This window comes from Malaclemys terrapin, chromosome 8 (genome assembly GCF_027887155.1).
Source record: "Malaclemys terrapin pileata isolate rMalTer1 chromosome 8, rMalTer1.hap1, whole genome shotgun sequence".
Lineage (NCBI taxonomy): Eukaryota > Metazoa > Chordata > Testudines > Emydidae > Malaclemys > Malaclemys terrapin.
This window is the reverse complement of record NC_071512.1, coordinates 9259654-9274679: the sequence shown is the minus strand read 5'-3', so window position 1 is coordinate 9274679 and position 15026 is coordinate 9259654. Positions and strand designations below refer to the sequence as shown.

The window sequence follows — 15026 nt, the reverse complement described above, 5'->3', positions numbered from 1 at the left end:
ATTTTAGAAACATTTCTCAATTTTATCTAGAGCGGAAATCCTCTTTACAACAAGGCTGCTGCTTCTGTTCAGCCTGGCATTGAACGAAGGTTTCAGGGACAGCCACAGTTGGTAAAATAGGGACTAAAGGGAACGGACCATCCATCTTCGTTCAGATTAACTGAGTGTTTAAATGGGCAGTTTTAGTTCCCTGCTCCAAGACCCACATTTCAGATGGGAGCCTGGGAGAGAAACCAACAAGGAAACTTAAGCGAATGTCGATTCACATTTCTCCTTTGCTGCCATGGTGGTTATTGTCTGTCTGATTAACTGGGTGACTGCCAGGAGGAAAAGCTGAACTCTGGTCACCCTCCGGTAGAAAACCAATTCTGAAGCAATTGGCAAAAAGGCTATGAGGGAATTCAGCTTCTTCCACTTGCACAAAACCCAGAGGGGCACCGGTGCAGAGACTGGACAGCATTGTTGTATTTTAATTCCCCAAAGATCAGTGCACATCCCACCTGCGACCCAGATTTGTTCTAGTAAAGACAAAAGAGGAGAGATGTTCTAGATTTTTGAGAGCCAGGTGTCGGTGTACAATGAGCTATGTAGCAGTGTTGCCTAGTGGATAGAGCATTGGACTGGGACTCAGAAGACCCAAGTTCTACTCCTAACTCTGCCACTGGACTGCTGGGTGACCTTGGGCAAGTCCCTTTACCTTCCCATACCTCAGTTTCCTCTGCTACAAAATGGGGAAAATGATACTTACCTCCCTTGTCAGCGCTTTGAGATCTGACGTAAGTGCTACATAAGAGCAGGGTGCTATCATTATTATTTCAAATTTATTTACCCATTCCTTCCATGCAGCCAGCTGCTTCGGCAGCACAGCTCTGAGCCTCTAGCCCAGGCACCCAGTCTCGGCTGGAGACCCAAGCTGCCTTCCCCTTGCTGCAGGAAAAGGGAGCTCATCAACGATGGGGCCAGCCAGGAAGAACAGAGGCTGGTTCCCAGCAAGGGAGGGGTGAGGATGGGCAGGACCCATCGGAAGCAGGATGTCCACTCCCATACTTGCTTCCAGCTACACATGCAGAAAATCACCCAGGCACAGCTGTAACCATCTCCATCCCTGGCACAGCCTACACAAAAGCTAGTCTCTAACACTGCGTGCAGTGTTGTTGTAGCCCTGGCCATCCCAGCATATTAGAGAGAGAAGGTAGGTGAGGTAATATCCTCCCACCTCACAGGGTCCTACAGCCCGAAGCTGAATCTTTACCCCACAATTAAACAGCTCGAGTCAGCTGGCAGTGGACAGCCGTGTGTTTTTAACTCCAGTGGAGACATCCTCTGTTTCCTAAGGGTTCCCATGCATTTTTCTCCTGAATGCAGGAAATCCTCATGGCCAATGTTCCCTTTACAGCCTGAAGAGAGACAAACAGAGCAGTTTCCAAGTAGGAATTCGATGACTGACACTGGCCAGACAGCAAGCGCACCAGGACCGAGCCAGGCTCAATGAGAACGTGATCCATTCCCACTCCACTCCCCGGTGTATTCTGGCCCTAGGCTACTAGCCAGTTGAAAGTGCCAGTCGCCCCAAGGCCTAGTGAATGAGTGATGGAGACAAGCAGCCACAGTCCGTAGAGAGGGAAAACACCAGCTTCAACTTCAGTTCTTACCTAAGCTAGATTCCAGCTCAGGCCTCCAAAAGTGAAAAAATTAAGCACACAAAATGCAGTAAGTCCTGGGAGCTGCCAGCAGACAACTGCAACTCGGTACTGGATATTATCTAATCAGAGAGCCCGGCAAATACTAGCTCATCTACTCTATCCCCCGACATTGCAGACTTGTTGCCTACACTGCGTTTAGTAGCGCTTTGTCATCTAATCATATATAAACCTAGTAACTATGTTGCTTGGGTCAATGAAGCCCTGCCCCTGACACCTTATCACCATGCCAGGGGATTCCATGCCCATTATGTAACCTTCAGAGTTTTAAATCTTTTTTCACTGTCTCTGCAAACTTTCAGGGGTGCAGTGTCACCAACCCGTTTAAAAAAAAAAAGTCAGACCCCAATTCTCCGCCCCCCCAAAAGTCATAAGATTAAAAATAAAATAAAAGCCAAAACCTAAATTGATTATTTGTCTTCTGGTTTTTGAGCCTTTGGGGAGCTCGAGGATCATACCCAGGGGAGCTAGAAACTGCCTTCACTTTTTAAGCAGAGGAGATTCTCATGTATTCCGGTCTCCTCCAAAAAAGTCAAAAGTTAATTTGCACCCAGAAGCCACAGTGATGGATAAGCACCTGAATTAGGAAACTAATTCTCTTCCAGCTGTGGCTGATGGATGGCACGGTAATGGCTAAATAGTGAAGTGCTCGATAGCAGTTTGTAATGATAAAAGATTTATTAGAGAAGAATTAACTTTGCTCTCCTGTGGAGATACGTCTTGTATCCAGGAGAGAGGCTTACCCCAAGTGGCCTTATGAACAGATACTGTAAGTGCACATAAATCTGCCTTTTATTTCAGTTTTCTGCTGTAAAATGCAGTACTAACCCATTTAGAAGAGTTTTAGGTCTAAGCAAGAAGAGGCTGCTCATTAATCACATCTACCAAAATGCACCACTGGTTTGCTGGTTCCTACCTGCTCATAAATATTCAGAGTGGCGTTCTTGCTAAAGATTGTACGGTACCAGCTATGGAGACTGCTCACACGTTGACCCACCTGTCACATTTCCCTGACCCGCCCCTCCAAGGGCAGGAAAGTTTGTGAAAAGGAAAATCTATCACTAGCTAGAGCAGATTTGAACCATTCTTTCTTCATAGTTCTGCTGACCTAACATATCTTCCTAATTCCCCACTGCGTATACAAATACTGATGAGAATAAGGAATGGCCTTTATCTGAGGACACAGATCCCCTTGCACCCTATCTCAAACAAGTGAAGTCTTCAGCAGCCCCGTCAGCTGTCTGGTGTTAGTGAGAATCCCACCATGCCTGACCAGTAGGAGTGAAATCCAGTCATGCTCATCAGGCATTTCTGTTCACTCTCCCAGTGCTTCCTGTTAGTGACCCAATTCCCGTTACGAAGAGTCAGCTCGACAAGGAATGCTATTCCTCCTAACAGAATCACAAACCCTTTGAAATCTTCTCTCTGTGTGTGTGTGCGCACACACGCGTGTGTACACATACACACACACACCCCGAATGAACATTTACTGCCTGTCTGGCCGTCCTACGATTTTCTAATTTGTGAGCGAGGGATGCACATACACCCCTTGGCAGCAAGATTTTCCTTTTCAGACGCAAACAAGGCTAAGAACCACCATTAGTAATTTGCTGGGCTCAGCTGGAAAGGAATGACCGCAGCTGTTTGCTTCATATAAATCACTGCAGCATGGCAGCTCAAAGCAATCAATAGCCAGGACACCTTCCTGGTCATTGGGAAGTGTCATTAGGGTTAACAAGCTTTGGCACAGTGCACCTGCCCTAGAAAGATCTGCAGTGGTGTGGGCATCTAGGAGCTGAAACCAGCACTGGGATTAGTAGTTAAATACCTGAAGTACCAAACAGAAGACGGCTGAATACCAGGAAGTATCATTTGCACCTTTAGTTTGGTTCTTGCCCTGCTCCCCAAACAGCAAAAACACTGGAAATGGCCCAAACTCCTCTCCCCAGATTTGTCTTTATTACTAACTTAAACACTGCCAAAAACGTGAGGCCAGCCATTGTCCCAAGCCAGACTGATCAGGGTGAGGGGTTATCCTCTACTCGCAAGGGCCAGATGAAGATTAGCTCACATCAGTAACACCATCACCAGCCCAGTTTAAGAGGAAACTTAAGACCCCAAACCCGCTCTGTTACCACCATCCACTGGGTTTCCCCACTTAATAGGTTCCTAGGGACAGGACCTGCATGTTCTTTCCATCTTACCCAGGGCTTAAATAATACATAGCAGGGCCTGTACTGTATTTCAGCACCTCATTACTGCTGTAGGACTGCCTCAGCTTGTCTGGAAAAGCACACAGGAGAAGCAGCTATGCATTTTAGTACCATATTACAAAGTTAGGAAGGCATCTGTGATAGAGTCACTTACTTCATCCTAGTGTCAGGGTCGAGCCATGCCTCAGTTTCCCCTCACTTTGGGTATTCTAGTGAGTTGATGATTCGGGCTCAGGCTGAGCTGAGACTGCCTCTCCTTCTAGGGCAGAGGTAACAATCCTCCATAACAGTCCTTCCCCTTTGCTGCAAGGGTTCCCCACCTATATGTAGCATCATAGGTAGGGACCAGCCCATAGTCCTAAATTATAAAGCAGCTGTCAGCTTTAATGCCCAAGTTGTGTTGCTTTGCCGATTCTTGGGGCTACTTCCTACAACAGCCATCTCCATTGTAGGCCTTCTTTCCCAGTCCTCTGGTCTACAGCTCCCTCCAGGCCTTTGGCCACAGCTACTTTCACAGGGCTCTTAAGCCCCATGCTGAGAGGTTTCCAGGCACTCCTGCCACTGTGGTTCTCCAACTGGTCTGAGCAACACACAGATCTTTTTATAGCCTGGCCCCCTTCTCCCAGCAGCCCCTGCTATAGTCTTCAGTCACATGACCTCCACAGATCACAAGTCCCCATAGACCTTTAGAAGCTTAGAACTTGCAACAGGCTATTTATTGTATTGACCCAGGTCTGCCTTATGGTGACTGTCCCCTAGCAATCCCCCGCCCTCAAAAAAGAAAAAAAAAAAAGCCTGAAGTGGTAGATTTATAGCTGGGGATTTCCCTAGTCCTGGATGCTTGCTCCTATCCTTGGCTATGTTCATTTTTTCCCTTCTTGACTTATTTTGCTTTAATAGAACATTGTTACTCCCCATCTCAGGTGGTCTCTCCTCACTACATCCCCCCAATAGTCTCTCACTGCAAGCTGCTTGGTGCCAGGGGCCATGCCAGAGCAGTGGGCACTATTACTGCCTCGTACTCAAAACACTGCCCCAAACACCACATGTTCAATCCTGAGGCAAACAGCCTAGGTTTTATTAAAGCTCATGATTTTTAAGCCAATCACATTTTTTTTTTTTTTAGATTTTCCCCTCCACTTTTAGGGGAAGTCACACAGCTTGTGTGTGATCATCACAGGGTCAATCTGCATGCAAAATATGCAGCCTCCCTGTTCATTGATCAGCTGGGAGGCTGTGACCTTCTCTGACCCCCTGGGCAGTGGGAACTGCCATTTGCTTGCTCTCTCGCTTTCCACAGGCAGGCAGAATAGGCACCTGCTCCACTCATTCTTCCTGCATGTTTTTTCAGTCTTTTGACCCACACTTGGCCTGTTTTCCTCCCCACTCTCCCTCTCCACCACACATTCCTCTGCATGCCTCCTCCAACTCCTCAATACACTCACTCAATCCCCAGCATTCCTCTTCAGTCTGCCTCCCTGCCTGGCCCCAGTCATGTATACCCTCCTTATTGCCCCACACCCCCATCCCTGGCACCTCCACATTCCCCTGGTCCTTGCCTGGCTCTCACATGGCAATTAAGGAGTGGTCATCTGTCCTGAATTGAGCCCTATTGGAAACAATAGGAGATGGTATCAGTCTTTGCTGGACGAAGCATCACTTCCATCCACTGAAGCCAGAGGCCTGCCCTAGCATGGACAGGAAGAGGAGATAGCAGGCATTTTTGCAAAGGGTACCCCCTCAGGGTACATCTATACTGCAATAGGAGACCTGTGACATAGCCACAACCGGCTCAGATCAGCTGACTGAGGTTCTCATGACTGGGGCTACAAGGCTAAAAATTGCCATGTACATGTATGGGCTCATCCCAGAGCCTGAGCTCTGACACCCAGTGGGAGGGATGGGTCTCAGCCCAGACTCCAGCCTGAGCATCTACCCGGCAATTTTTAGTCCTGGAGCCTGAGCCCCGCAAGCCCAAATCAATTGACCTGGGCTCAGAGTCATGGTGCTGCTGTTTTTTTATTGCCGTGTAGTCATACCCTCAGTTACACTGTTGCCTTTGATGGGTTTTATACCTGTGAATGTCGGCAGAACATGGCCAGCATCACTGCTGAAACTAACAGCTGCCCTTCAGATCTACTCCATCTTTCCTGCTGTCATTTTCAGAATATCACGAGTATCCAAGGATCATGTCAAATAAATGAAGACAACAGTCAACGTAAAACTCTTTTGTTTAATATATTGCCCATAGTCAAGATCTTTCTAAATACTATGCATTTTGTACTTCAAAGGAAATTTGCTATAGATTATGGATACTATTAAAGCTTTGGAATTTCTTAATATAAGAGTATTTCAGTTTTGACAGAACACTTTCAGAAAAGTGTCCACATTAATCTGTATATATTTTAGGAAGTTAAATTCATTCAGCATGTTACTAAAACATTTTCAAAGCAAAATAGAAAACACAACAAAGTCTTCTGGAAGTCAAGACTATCTCAAAAATTAATTTGGCAGCATGGTGCTCGTTTTTTTTAATGCTATTTACCAAAAATGGCAAAACAATGTTTTTATCCTTCCGACAGTTTGCTTTAATTGGTTTCTCATTTATTAAGTACTGTACTTTAAGTGTAATCAAGGAAGGTTTACTATGTGAACAGACTTGTATAAGTGTATACTTATAAATACACTTGTTTGACAGTGTATTTCAAAAGTTTCATAGTTGTTTTAATTAGTGTCAGCAGGACTTCAGAAGTTTAAGGTGGGAACCAAGACAGTAGGTGACCTATTTCCTTAAGCCTCAAGATACATGAAGAGGTCTGTATCATTACAGAAAGAGGAGCAAGTGTGATTCTGGAAGACGATGATCAAACGGTACACGTCCTCAGAGACAAAATCCAGGTTTGATTAATAACCCCATGCAACAAGTATAACAGGATGGCTTCTTCAAAAGACCAGAATACAGTCAAAGATTGTCTTAGGTGTGATCATACACAAACAGATGCTATTAGAAACCATCACTGTAGAAAAAAATCCTTATGTTGCTTACAAAAATGTATGCAATGGCTGTGTTTGCTGGCCATGATGAATACAGGAGTGAGTAAAGTTGGGAGTGCATATTTTATGAGTGAATACTATTTCTGACCTAACTGGCAGGTGGTGAATTGTTTGACAAAACTATTTTTTACCAAAAGTCCATCTAAGATTAAGGCTCAAGCTAAGGAGTGAATGAAAATACAGTATGAACCCAAAGGAATTTTAAAGGACCCCACATTCTTTTTAGAACCTTGTATTGAAGAAAATATCATGAAAAGAAACTACTGCGATGAAATATGACAATACAGGTTAAGGTACTTTTATTATAAAAGTCTATACAATGAATGCCAGACATAGCAATGCAATTATATCTGGTTTATTTATATATATTTATATATATCTATATATCGATATATAGATATATCGTTTTTACTTGTACCAAAGTAAAACTATGTTATATCACAAAATGCCTAATTCTACCATTTATTTATTGCTCAACAAGGATGGCACAAAACACACTTGTAGCATAACTCTTGCCATGCTCATCTACTCTACTGAATAACCAGCCAAACACTGCATAACACACACAAAGCAGCTGTTAATTCTGAATTGGAACCAGTCTGATCATTCACTCACTTATAAAAATATTGGAATCATATAGATTTAAGCATTATAAAGGAGGAATATATTATTTAAAACATTTAAATAGTGCATATTGACATTTTGCATGTGGTATATATAAAACACAAACATTCATGTACAACACCATACAGTACACATTAGTTTCGATGTTTGGATACACCCGCGTCTGCAGACTGAAGAAAAGTAACTGAAAGTGTACATTGCACAATGGAGTTGAATAAAATTGAGAAATGGTCTCAAGGCTAGTTTAACCTCACAATTCTGTAGGGTCCACGAAAAATCATCTTGCTGTATAAAAAGGCAAACCACCAATGCACAACTAGTTTAGTGCTTTCTTCCAAATTCCAAAGTTACATGCCAATAATCATGGTGAAAAGGAACAAAAAAAAAAAAAGCTATTTTATAGCACACAGATGACCTGGTGCACTAGAAATCCCATTCTGAACCTACTCCATATGTTTACATGACAGAACAACTAATCTATGAGGTTACATGCTAGTCAGTTCTTAGTAACTTTGTGAAAAAAAAAATCATATTTGGTCTTTTATTAAGCAGTGTGAATAATATTGGTGTTGGCATTAGCCAGTCATAAAAACATGCAGTGAGAGTAGGTGCATGCAAAACATGGCCACAAACAAACTGATGCACACTGAAAAATCCAAAAAGCACCAGTTAAAATTAACACTTAGTTTTTGCCGGATCAAAAACCGTTGTTGATGGCGGTTGTATTGTATAGCATAAGCAAGCTAAATAATCATTCAACACAGTGGATGTGATAATCAAAACATTGTTTTAGTATCAATTCTGAAGCTGAATCATGCGAGGCCCATGTACTATTTGCTTACATCACAAGGGTTAAACCATTTATTTTTGTTCCCCAGCTGCATAACGCATTGTGATATACAGCAATAATTTTTCCCCCCCTAAGACTGACACTGTCCATTCTCAGGTGCATTTTAACTACAGTGATTTTAGCTCTTCATAAACTTGTTTCAGATACAGCAAAATTATGTAATTGACCTAAACCAGCTCTTATCTGCTGGAGCTGCAAATGTCTGAGCACCATCAGATTTCCCATTAACTGAAATGTTTATTTTGTTTCTCAAATTTTCTGAAGGGTGAGATGCAGTATCCAATTCAGACAAAACACTATGTGACCACTATTTGATAAACAATAACTGATAAAATGAACAACAGTAACATAAGTCCTGTAGGCAGCATGTGATATAACTGTTCAGTTTTTCCAAGTTTTAAAAGTACACTAAGCAAGGTCACTTTCTGGTTTGTCCATTGTCATCCTTATCAATGAGGAAATGTGACCTCTAAGTAGCAAAATCCATTGATCATAATACATATTACCGTGTGACAGATGTAATTTAGAATACCAGAAATCAAACAAAGGTGTTCCACAGCAGTTCTCTGAAAGGAATTTCTGTTCACTTTTGGTATTCCAGGAAAAGAGTCGGGTGTGGAATTTTGTGTCATGTTTTCCATAATAAAAGGCAACAGGAGTAGTTCAGTGTAGCATTAAGATATAGATATATACCTTAATTTCTTCAGTAATGCAAACAGTTGGTAATAACAAAAAGTTGATAACAAAAAGATGACTCTCCAAAGTTCTTGAATGCTTAAAGGACAAAATTCTATAGTCTTTCTGGAACAAGATGCATCTGTAATATAAAACGTTGAAGGAAACTATGTGTTTGCTAAAGTTGGATAGCGCAGTCTCTTAATTTAGAACATTTTATTTGCTCTCTAGACAGGACCTACTTACCCTTCAAACATTTTATAGTGGCACCATAATAAAGTGCACAAACTGGGTTCTTTCAACAGTGCATGACAAAATGAACACAAGCACCTGATAAGTACTATGGTAGTATGAGGAAACATGATGTTATTCAGTCTTTTTAAGAAACAATCTATATTGATTTTGAAAAATCTTGTTTGCTGATTAGGACTTCTAAAAGCCTAAGCTTGGCCTTAATTTTCTTGTACTCCCTGTACTCATCAAGCATTGGAGCCCGATCTTCTTTCTGTACATTCCTGTAAAGAGAAGAAAATATTTAAAGAAATATCCTGTACATCTCCGAAAGTCAAACATCACACACTGAGGTAGTAGGAGTTAGCTATATGATTCTGGATGACCTTTTTGGCATGCAGCCTGGTTGACAACAGACATACTGCAACTGCTCCAGGGCTAAGGGATTAAAGTTAGTAGAATAACTGACTAAAAATACTTGGGAGAGAGAAAAATCTGAAGAGATTAATTCAGCATAATCACCAGCAGCATATTTACAAAATGTCTTCAGCTTTTCTGGAAAATTTTTCCATAGGTGAATTTTTTTTTAATCATATTGGGAATAAATAACTTCATGGATAGCTACAAATTGTAATCCAATTCTGAGGTAAGAAAAAATAATAAATAGATCTAAAACTATAATTAAATATTCAAAAAGTTATTTGCCATTCACTATAGACCTGATCATTCACTCATTGAAGTCAATGTCAGTTTTGCCACTGACTTTAATGAGCACACAATGAAGCCCTACTAACTGAATTTGTATCTACAGCTGCCAGTGAGTTTATAGCTGGCCAAAAGGTAAATATAAATCTTAGTTAAGCAAGATAAATTATGTTCTATTCATATGTGGGTGTGGATTAACTATTACCTTGAAAAAACAGCTAATGCATTTAGGGTGACCAGATTACCAGTATAAAATATCGGGACGGGGGCGGAGCAAAAAGGAGGGGGGGGGGACGGAGCAAAAAAAAAGTTTTAAGGGGCCTGGGGCATTAGCAGGCCCCGCACGCTGCCCTCCCCGAGTCCCCGCGGAGCCTCCCGCCCCCTGGCCCGCCACGGGCATATGCGGGGCGCAGTGGGTCTGGGCGGGGGCAGCGCGGAGCGGGCAGGAGCCGGTGGGGGAGGCAGGGGCCGAATCCCCGCTGCTGCCAGGGAGCCCCGTGCCTCTCCCTCCCGCTCGCGGCTGTGGCTCCTTCCCGGCGGGACGCGCCTCCCGCTGCCCCGGGCACATGCGGCGCGTGTCCCCCGCGCCTAGTCTCCCTCCCGCCGGGAAGGAGCAGCTGGACGCGTGCCGCATGTGAGTGGGGCAGGTCGGGGGGCGCGTCCCGCCGGGAAGGAGCCGCAGCCGCGAGCGGGAGGGAGAGGCGCGGGGCTCCCCGGCAGCAGCAGGGATTCGGCCCAGGCCCCCGCGCCGCCCACCTGGCCCCTGCCCGCTCCGCGCTGCCCCCCAACCGGACCCACCGCGCTGCCCCGCGGGTTGCAGGGCTGGAGCAGCCTTCAGGCTGCGCTCCCGGCCCCGGGTGCAGCAGCCCGGGCAGAAGCCCTCTGGCGCAGCGGGGGGGCTCACAGCTGAGCCCCCCTGTCTCCCTCCCTTGCCCGCCCCCCTTTGCCCGCCCGGTGCCCGGGTGCTGGAGCTGACTCACCAGCTCCAGGATCCAGGCACCGCCGCCGCCATCCCCTCCCTCCAGGCTTGCGCCGCCATGCTGCAAGCCTGGGAGGGAGGAGGAATGCTGGGGAAGAGGCGGGGCCAGGACGCGGATTTGGGGAGGGAGCCAATGGGGGAAGGAGGGGGCGGAGCCGGGGCGGGGGGGGGAGGCCGAGCGCCGGAGCGGAAGGGAAAATTTCTTCTTTGTCCAGTGTCCCGACCAAACATTGGTCGGGACGCGGGACAAAGAAGCAAATATCGGGACAGTCCCGATAAAATCGGGACGTCTGGTCACCCTAAATGCATTTAATATATGCACAGTAGCAGGTTATGCCAAATTTGCAACAATAGACACCTAAGAATGAGGACTGTGAGGGACTAAGGAATATATATTAAAAAAAAAAAAAAAAAAAAAGGTACAAAAATATGCCCCCCTTCTTGTTTATGAAGCAATTACCCTCTGTTGAGAATGATCTACTGGAACACTAGAGAAGTAGATGTTTCTTAGTAAAAAAGTTTCACTAGATAGAAACAGAGGGATTATCCTGTTTTTATAAAATGAGATAAATTGTTCTTTTGATTTCCATTCACACTTTACGGGGGAGGAGGGAAGACTGAAGAGTGCATCACCATCACTATTAAAATGCACAGAAGAATCTGGATTATTTTATTACCTAGTCCAGGGGTGGCCAACCTGTGGCTCCAGTTAATATGCAGCTCCTTGTACAGGCACCAACTCCGGGGCTGGAGCTACAGGCACCAACTTTCCAGTGTGCCAAAGGGTGCTCACTGCTCAACCCCTGGCTCTGCCACAGGCCCTGCCCCCATTCCACCCTTTCCCGCCCCCTGCCCTCAGCCTGCAGTGCCCATGCTCCTTCCCCCTTCTGCCCTGAGCTTCCTGCATGCCACAAAACAGCTGATCAGGAGGTGCGGGAAGGGAGAGGGAGGCGCTGATTGCTGGGAGGCACTGGGAAAGGCGGGGGGGGGGGGTGTTGCTGACCTATTACTGTGGCTCTTTTGCCATGTACATTGGTAAATTCTGTCTCCTTCTCAGGCTCAGGTTGGCCACCCCTGACCTAGTCCTACATTAAAAGGAGTGTCCCTCATGAGACTATGCATAATGAAAGAGTACATACAACTGGATTGTTGATACAAAACAGATTAAATTCTGTTTGCTAGGATTCTTGGTTTAATATGGAAGGAGCGGTAAAACATTTTGATAAGGAATACTGTACTGAAGTGCACGAAGGTTGGTCATATTTAAGTGGACATTAAGATGACACTGCTACAAAAATTAGTGCCTCAGTTTCCCAGAGTAAACTTTTAAAATGTATAATAAATAAAAAATGAAGCACCAGCCTGATATTCATTGTTCTGTTAAACTAACCTCCCATTCTGTTGATAAAACCCCTCTTCAAATTCTCGTAAAGTTTTGCGTAACTTCTTTTTTTCAGCTCTGGCTTTCCAAAGTTGCTCTAATAATTCAGGCCTAAAAATTAAGAAAGAAAGAAAAAGACATTGGCCAACTAATAAGAAGGAAACCCTCATCTGCCCTCTTAAAAACAAAATGAAGAAACTAGGTGGACTGATATTACATTGATTTTGCTCAGAAGTAGTTTGGTATCCATGATACATTTTATGGGGGGGTGGGGAGGGGAGACAAACATAGGCTAATCATTAATAAAAGAGATACAGTTCTTCAGTCATCAACCCAAAATCATTTGAAACAACTTACTAAGAGAATTAAACACTTAGTTGAACAGTAGACTGGACACTCAGATGAATTCCTTTTCATTTGAATCACTCAACAGACACATTTGTTGAGAGATACAGAAAGACAACTGCTTATATTAAGAAACTCCACATTTGGTGTTATAGGTCTTAAGTACATCAGTGTAACTCTCACAATAGTACAGCACTAATCACGTTCTATTCATACGCACATAGAAGCTGCTCGGATACTTGATAGTCGGAGGTCCCGAGTCAGCTTTTCTTGACTGTCTTCAAGATCAGACTCCGAATTTTCAGCTGGGCTTGAAACAGACTGTGTTTGGACAGCAGTTTTTAAGAGATCATTAAATTCTGATGACAAACTATCAACATCCTCCTCTTCTTCCTGCATGGTGATAAAGTAGAAGTTTACAACACAGATTTAAAACATTTCTCTTGAATATGCAAGGAGGAACTGAAATATTTGATAAGTGTTCTACTTACCTTAATTTCTTCAAAGAAGTGGGCAGTTTCCCCTTCTATAATGGGCTGTAACATCTGACTCCGCCTCTTAGTTGATGGTGACCCCTACAATATTCCACATTTGCTTTTTGTTATATACAAATGGATGTTGAGTATTCTAAGCTCTTACATAAAGAAATGTCAATCAATTAATCTTGTTCAATTCCATTTTTGCACATTACTGGAATTTTCACGCTTTGTTATAACACTAACAAAATAAGATCAGTAAATCCTAAAAACAGATGTCCGATAATGAACTATTCCAAGCACATAATTGAATTGCAATGGATGTTACAGTTTTAAGTCAGAAGTACCTCTTTTACAAAGATCAATGCTTACTAATAAAATACAATCTGTGCCCATCACTCCGTTATTTAAAATAAAGTAAAAACCATATCATGCTCTCTCTCAAACAATCTGCATAAAATTCAAATATTTTCCTTCTGAATTTCCATTCACACTTTTACTCTTGATACACATACAAAATCCAAAGTCAATTAGGGAAACACTCTATATCGGGCTGGATCCTCAGCCTCTGGAAAGATACTTTGCACCATCTAAGTGGCAGAAAGGAACCTTATGCCAGCCCTAAAAAGGAGGCCGATGAGGATTCCCCCAGAATGGACAACTCCTGAGCTTGTTAAAAGCTAGCACAACCAGCTTTTCACCAGCCGTTTCTGGCACCCTGGTGCGGATGGCACACTCAGGCTAGGTACAGTGCTCCAGGAAGAGGCAGGAGTGCAATATGGCAGTCCCCAAGGGTTGGGAATGTGTAACGGTGGCTTAGAGCTACCATCTCACATCTTCAACAGCCCTGAGCACGAGGATTGTGCCCTATAGTTTTTAAAAGCATGGAGCACTTTTATTCATGATATGTTTTGCAAATTAACTATTTGAAAACATTTGTCAGGTGATTCTTCATGTGTTAACCAGACTAATATTTGCTTTACTTACAAGGATGGGAGTAATGCTTGCTCTAGTCAACATTTGTTTCACAAGTCTGTATCTGTCATAGAGAGGTTTAACAATATGCCTTTCTTCTCTAGTAACCTAAAGAAAGAGAAAGAAATATGTAACAGAGTAGCATACTTCACATGAACAGCCATCAGCTCTGACATCCTGCTCAATTAGGCATTGTAATATAATGTGGTTTATTTTTAACCTAATATAACACTTAAGAGAAACACACACCAAAAAGAAAGACAGCTTTCAGGAATGATTTAAAAAAAAAAACTGATGGGAAGAATTCCCAATAGACAAGGCAGCTTACATAGAAAAGTAGTTTCTCACTGCAAAGAGCCATGGGAAAGAGAAAAAGGGACCAAGATTGGAGCAGTGGCTAGTGATAACAGCAGAGGCAGGCTGAGGATGGATTCTGACAATTCTCTAGAAATGATAAGCAAAGTAAGAGAAAGATGCTATTGTGGTAGAACATCTGGTTTTACTGCAGATTCTCAGTCACTACTCTGACAGCATAAAGAAGCCAGAAAGCTGGTATAAATGGCTAGCTAAGGATTTCCTCTGTATGGGGAAATCCCTGAGTGATGTAGGGCCAGCATAGCTAAACTTCTACACTATCCCCTTCCTGGCCTATAGGATAAGCACACTGGTAATCCCCAGCTGGGATATTGGCCCCTTGAGATAGGAGGATAATAGCAATTTGAAATGGGCTTGGGAACGTCCAGTGGTTGGACAACTAGTGATCTCAATCAGGGACACATATAGGGAGGCAGGTTAAAGTCAACTGGATTGGAAGAAGA

General features: G+C 43.6%; 1 protein-coding gene across 2 annotated transcripts in view; it reads right to left on the bottom strand.

Moving 5' to 3' along the window:
* Nucleotides 1-7249: 7249 nt before the first annotated feature.
* Nucleotides 7250-15026, bottom strand: part of FAM13B (family with sequence similarity 13 member B) — an 83053-nt gene continuing 75276 nt past the window's right edge. For both annotated transcript variants that reach the window (XM_054036951.1, XM_054036952.1), the window contains 5 exons: nucleotides 14221-14316; nucleotides 13249-13332; nucleotides 12978-13150; nucleotides 12422-12523; nucleotides 7250-9631 (listed from right to left, as the gene is read on the bottom strand). In XM_054036951.1, coding sequence (XP_053892926.1) covers nucleotides 9508-9631; nucleotides 12422-12523; nucleotides 12978-13150; nucleotides 13249-13332; nucleotides 14221-14316 — 579 coding nt within the window. In that variant the 3' untranslated portion in view covers nucleotides 7250-9507. The remainder of the gene's footprint in view (nucleotides 9632-12421; nucleotides 12524-12977; nucleotides 13151-13248; nucleotides 13333-14220; nucleotides 14317-15026) is intronic.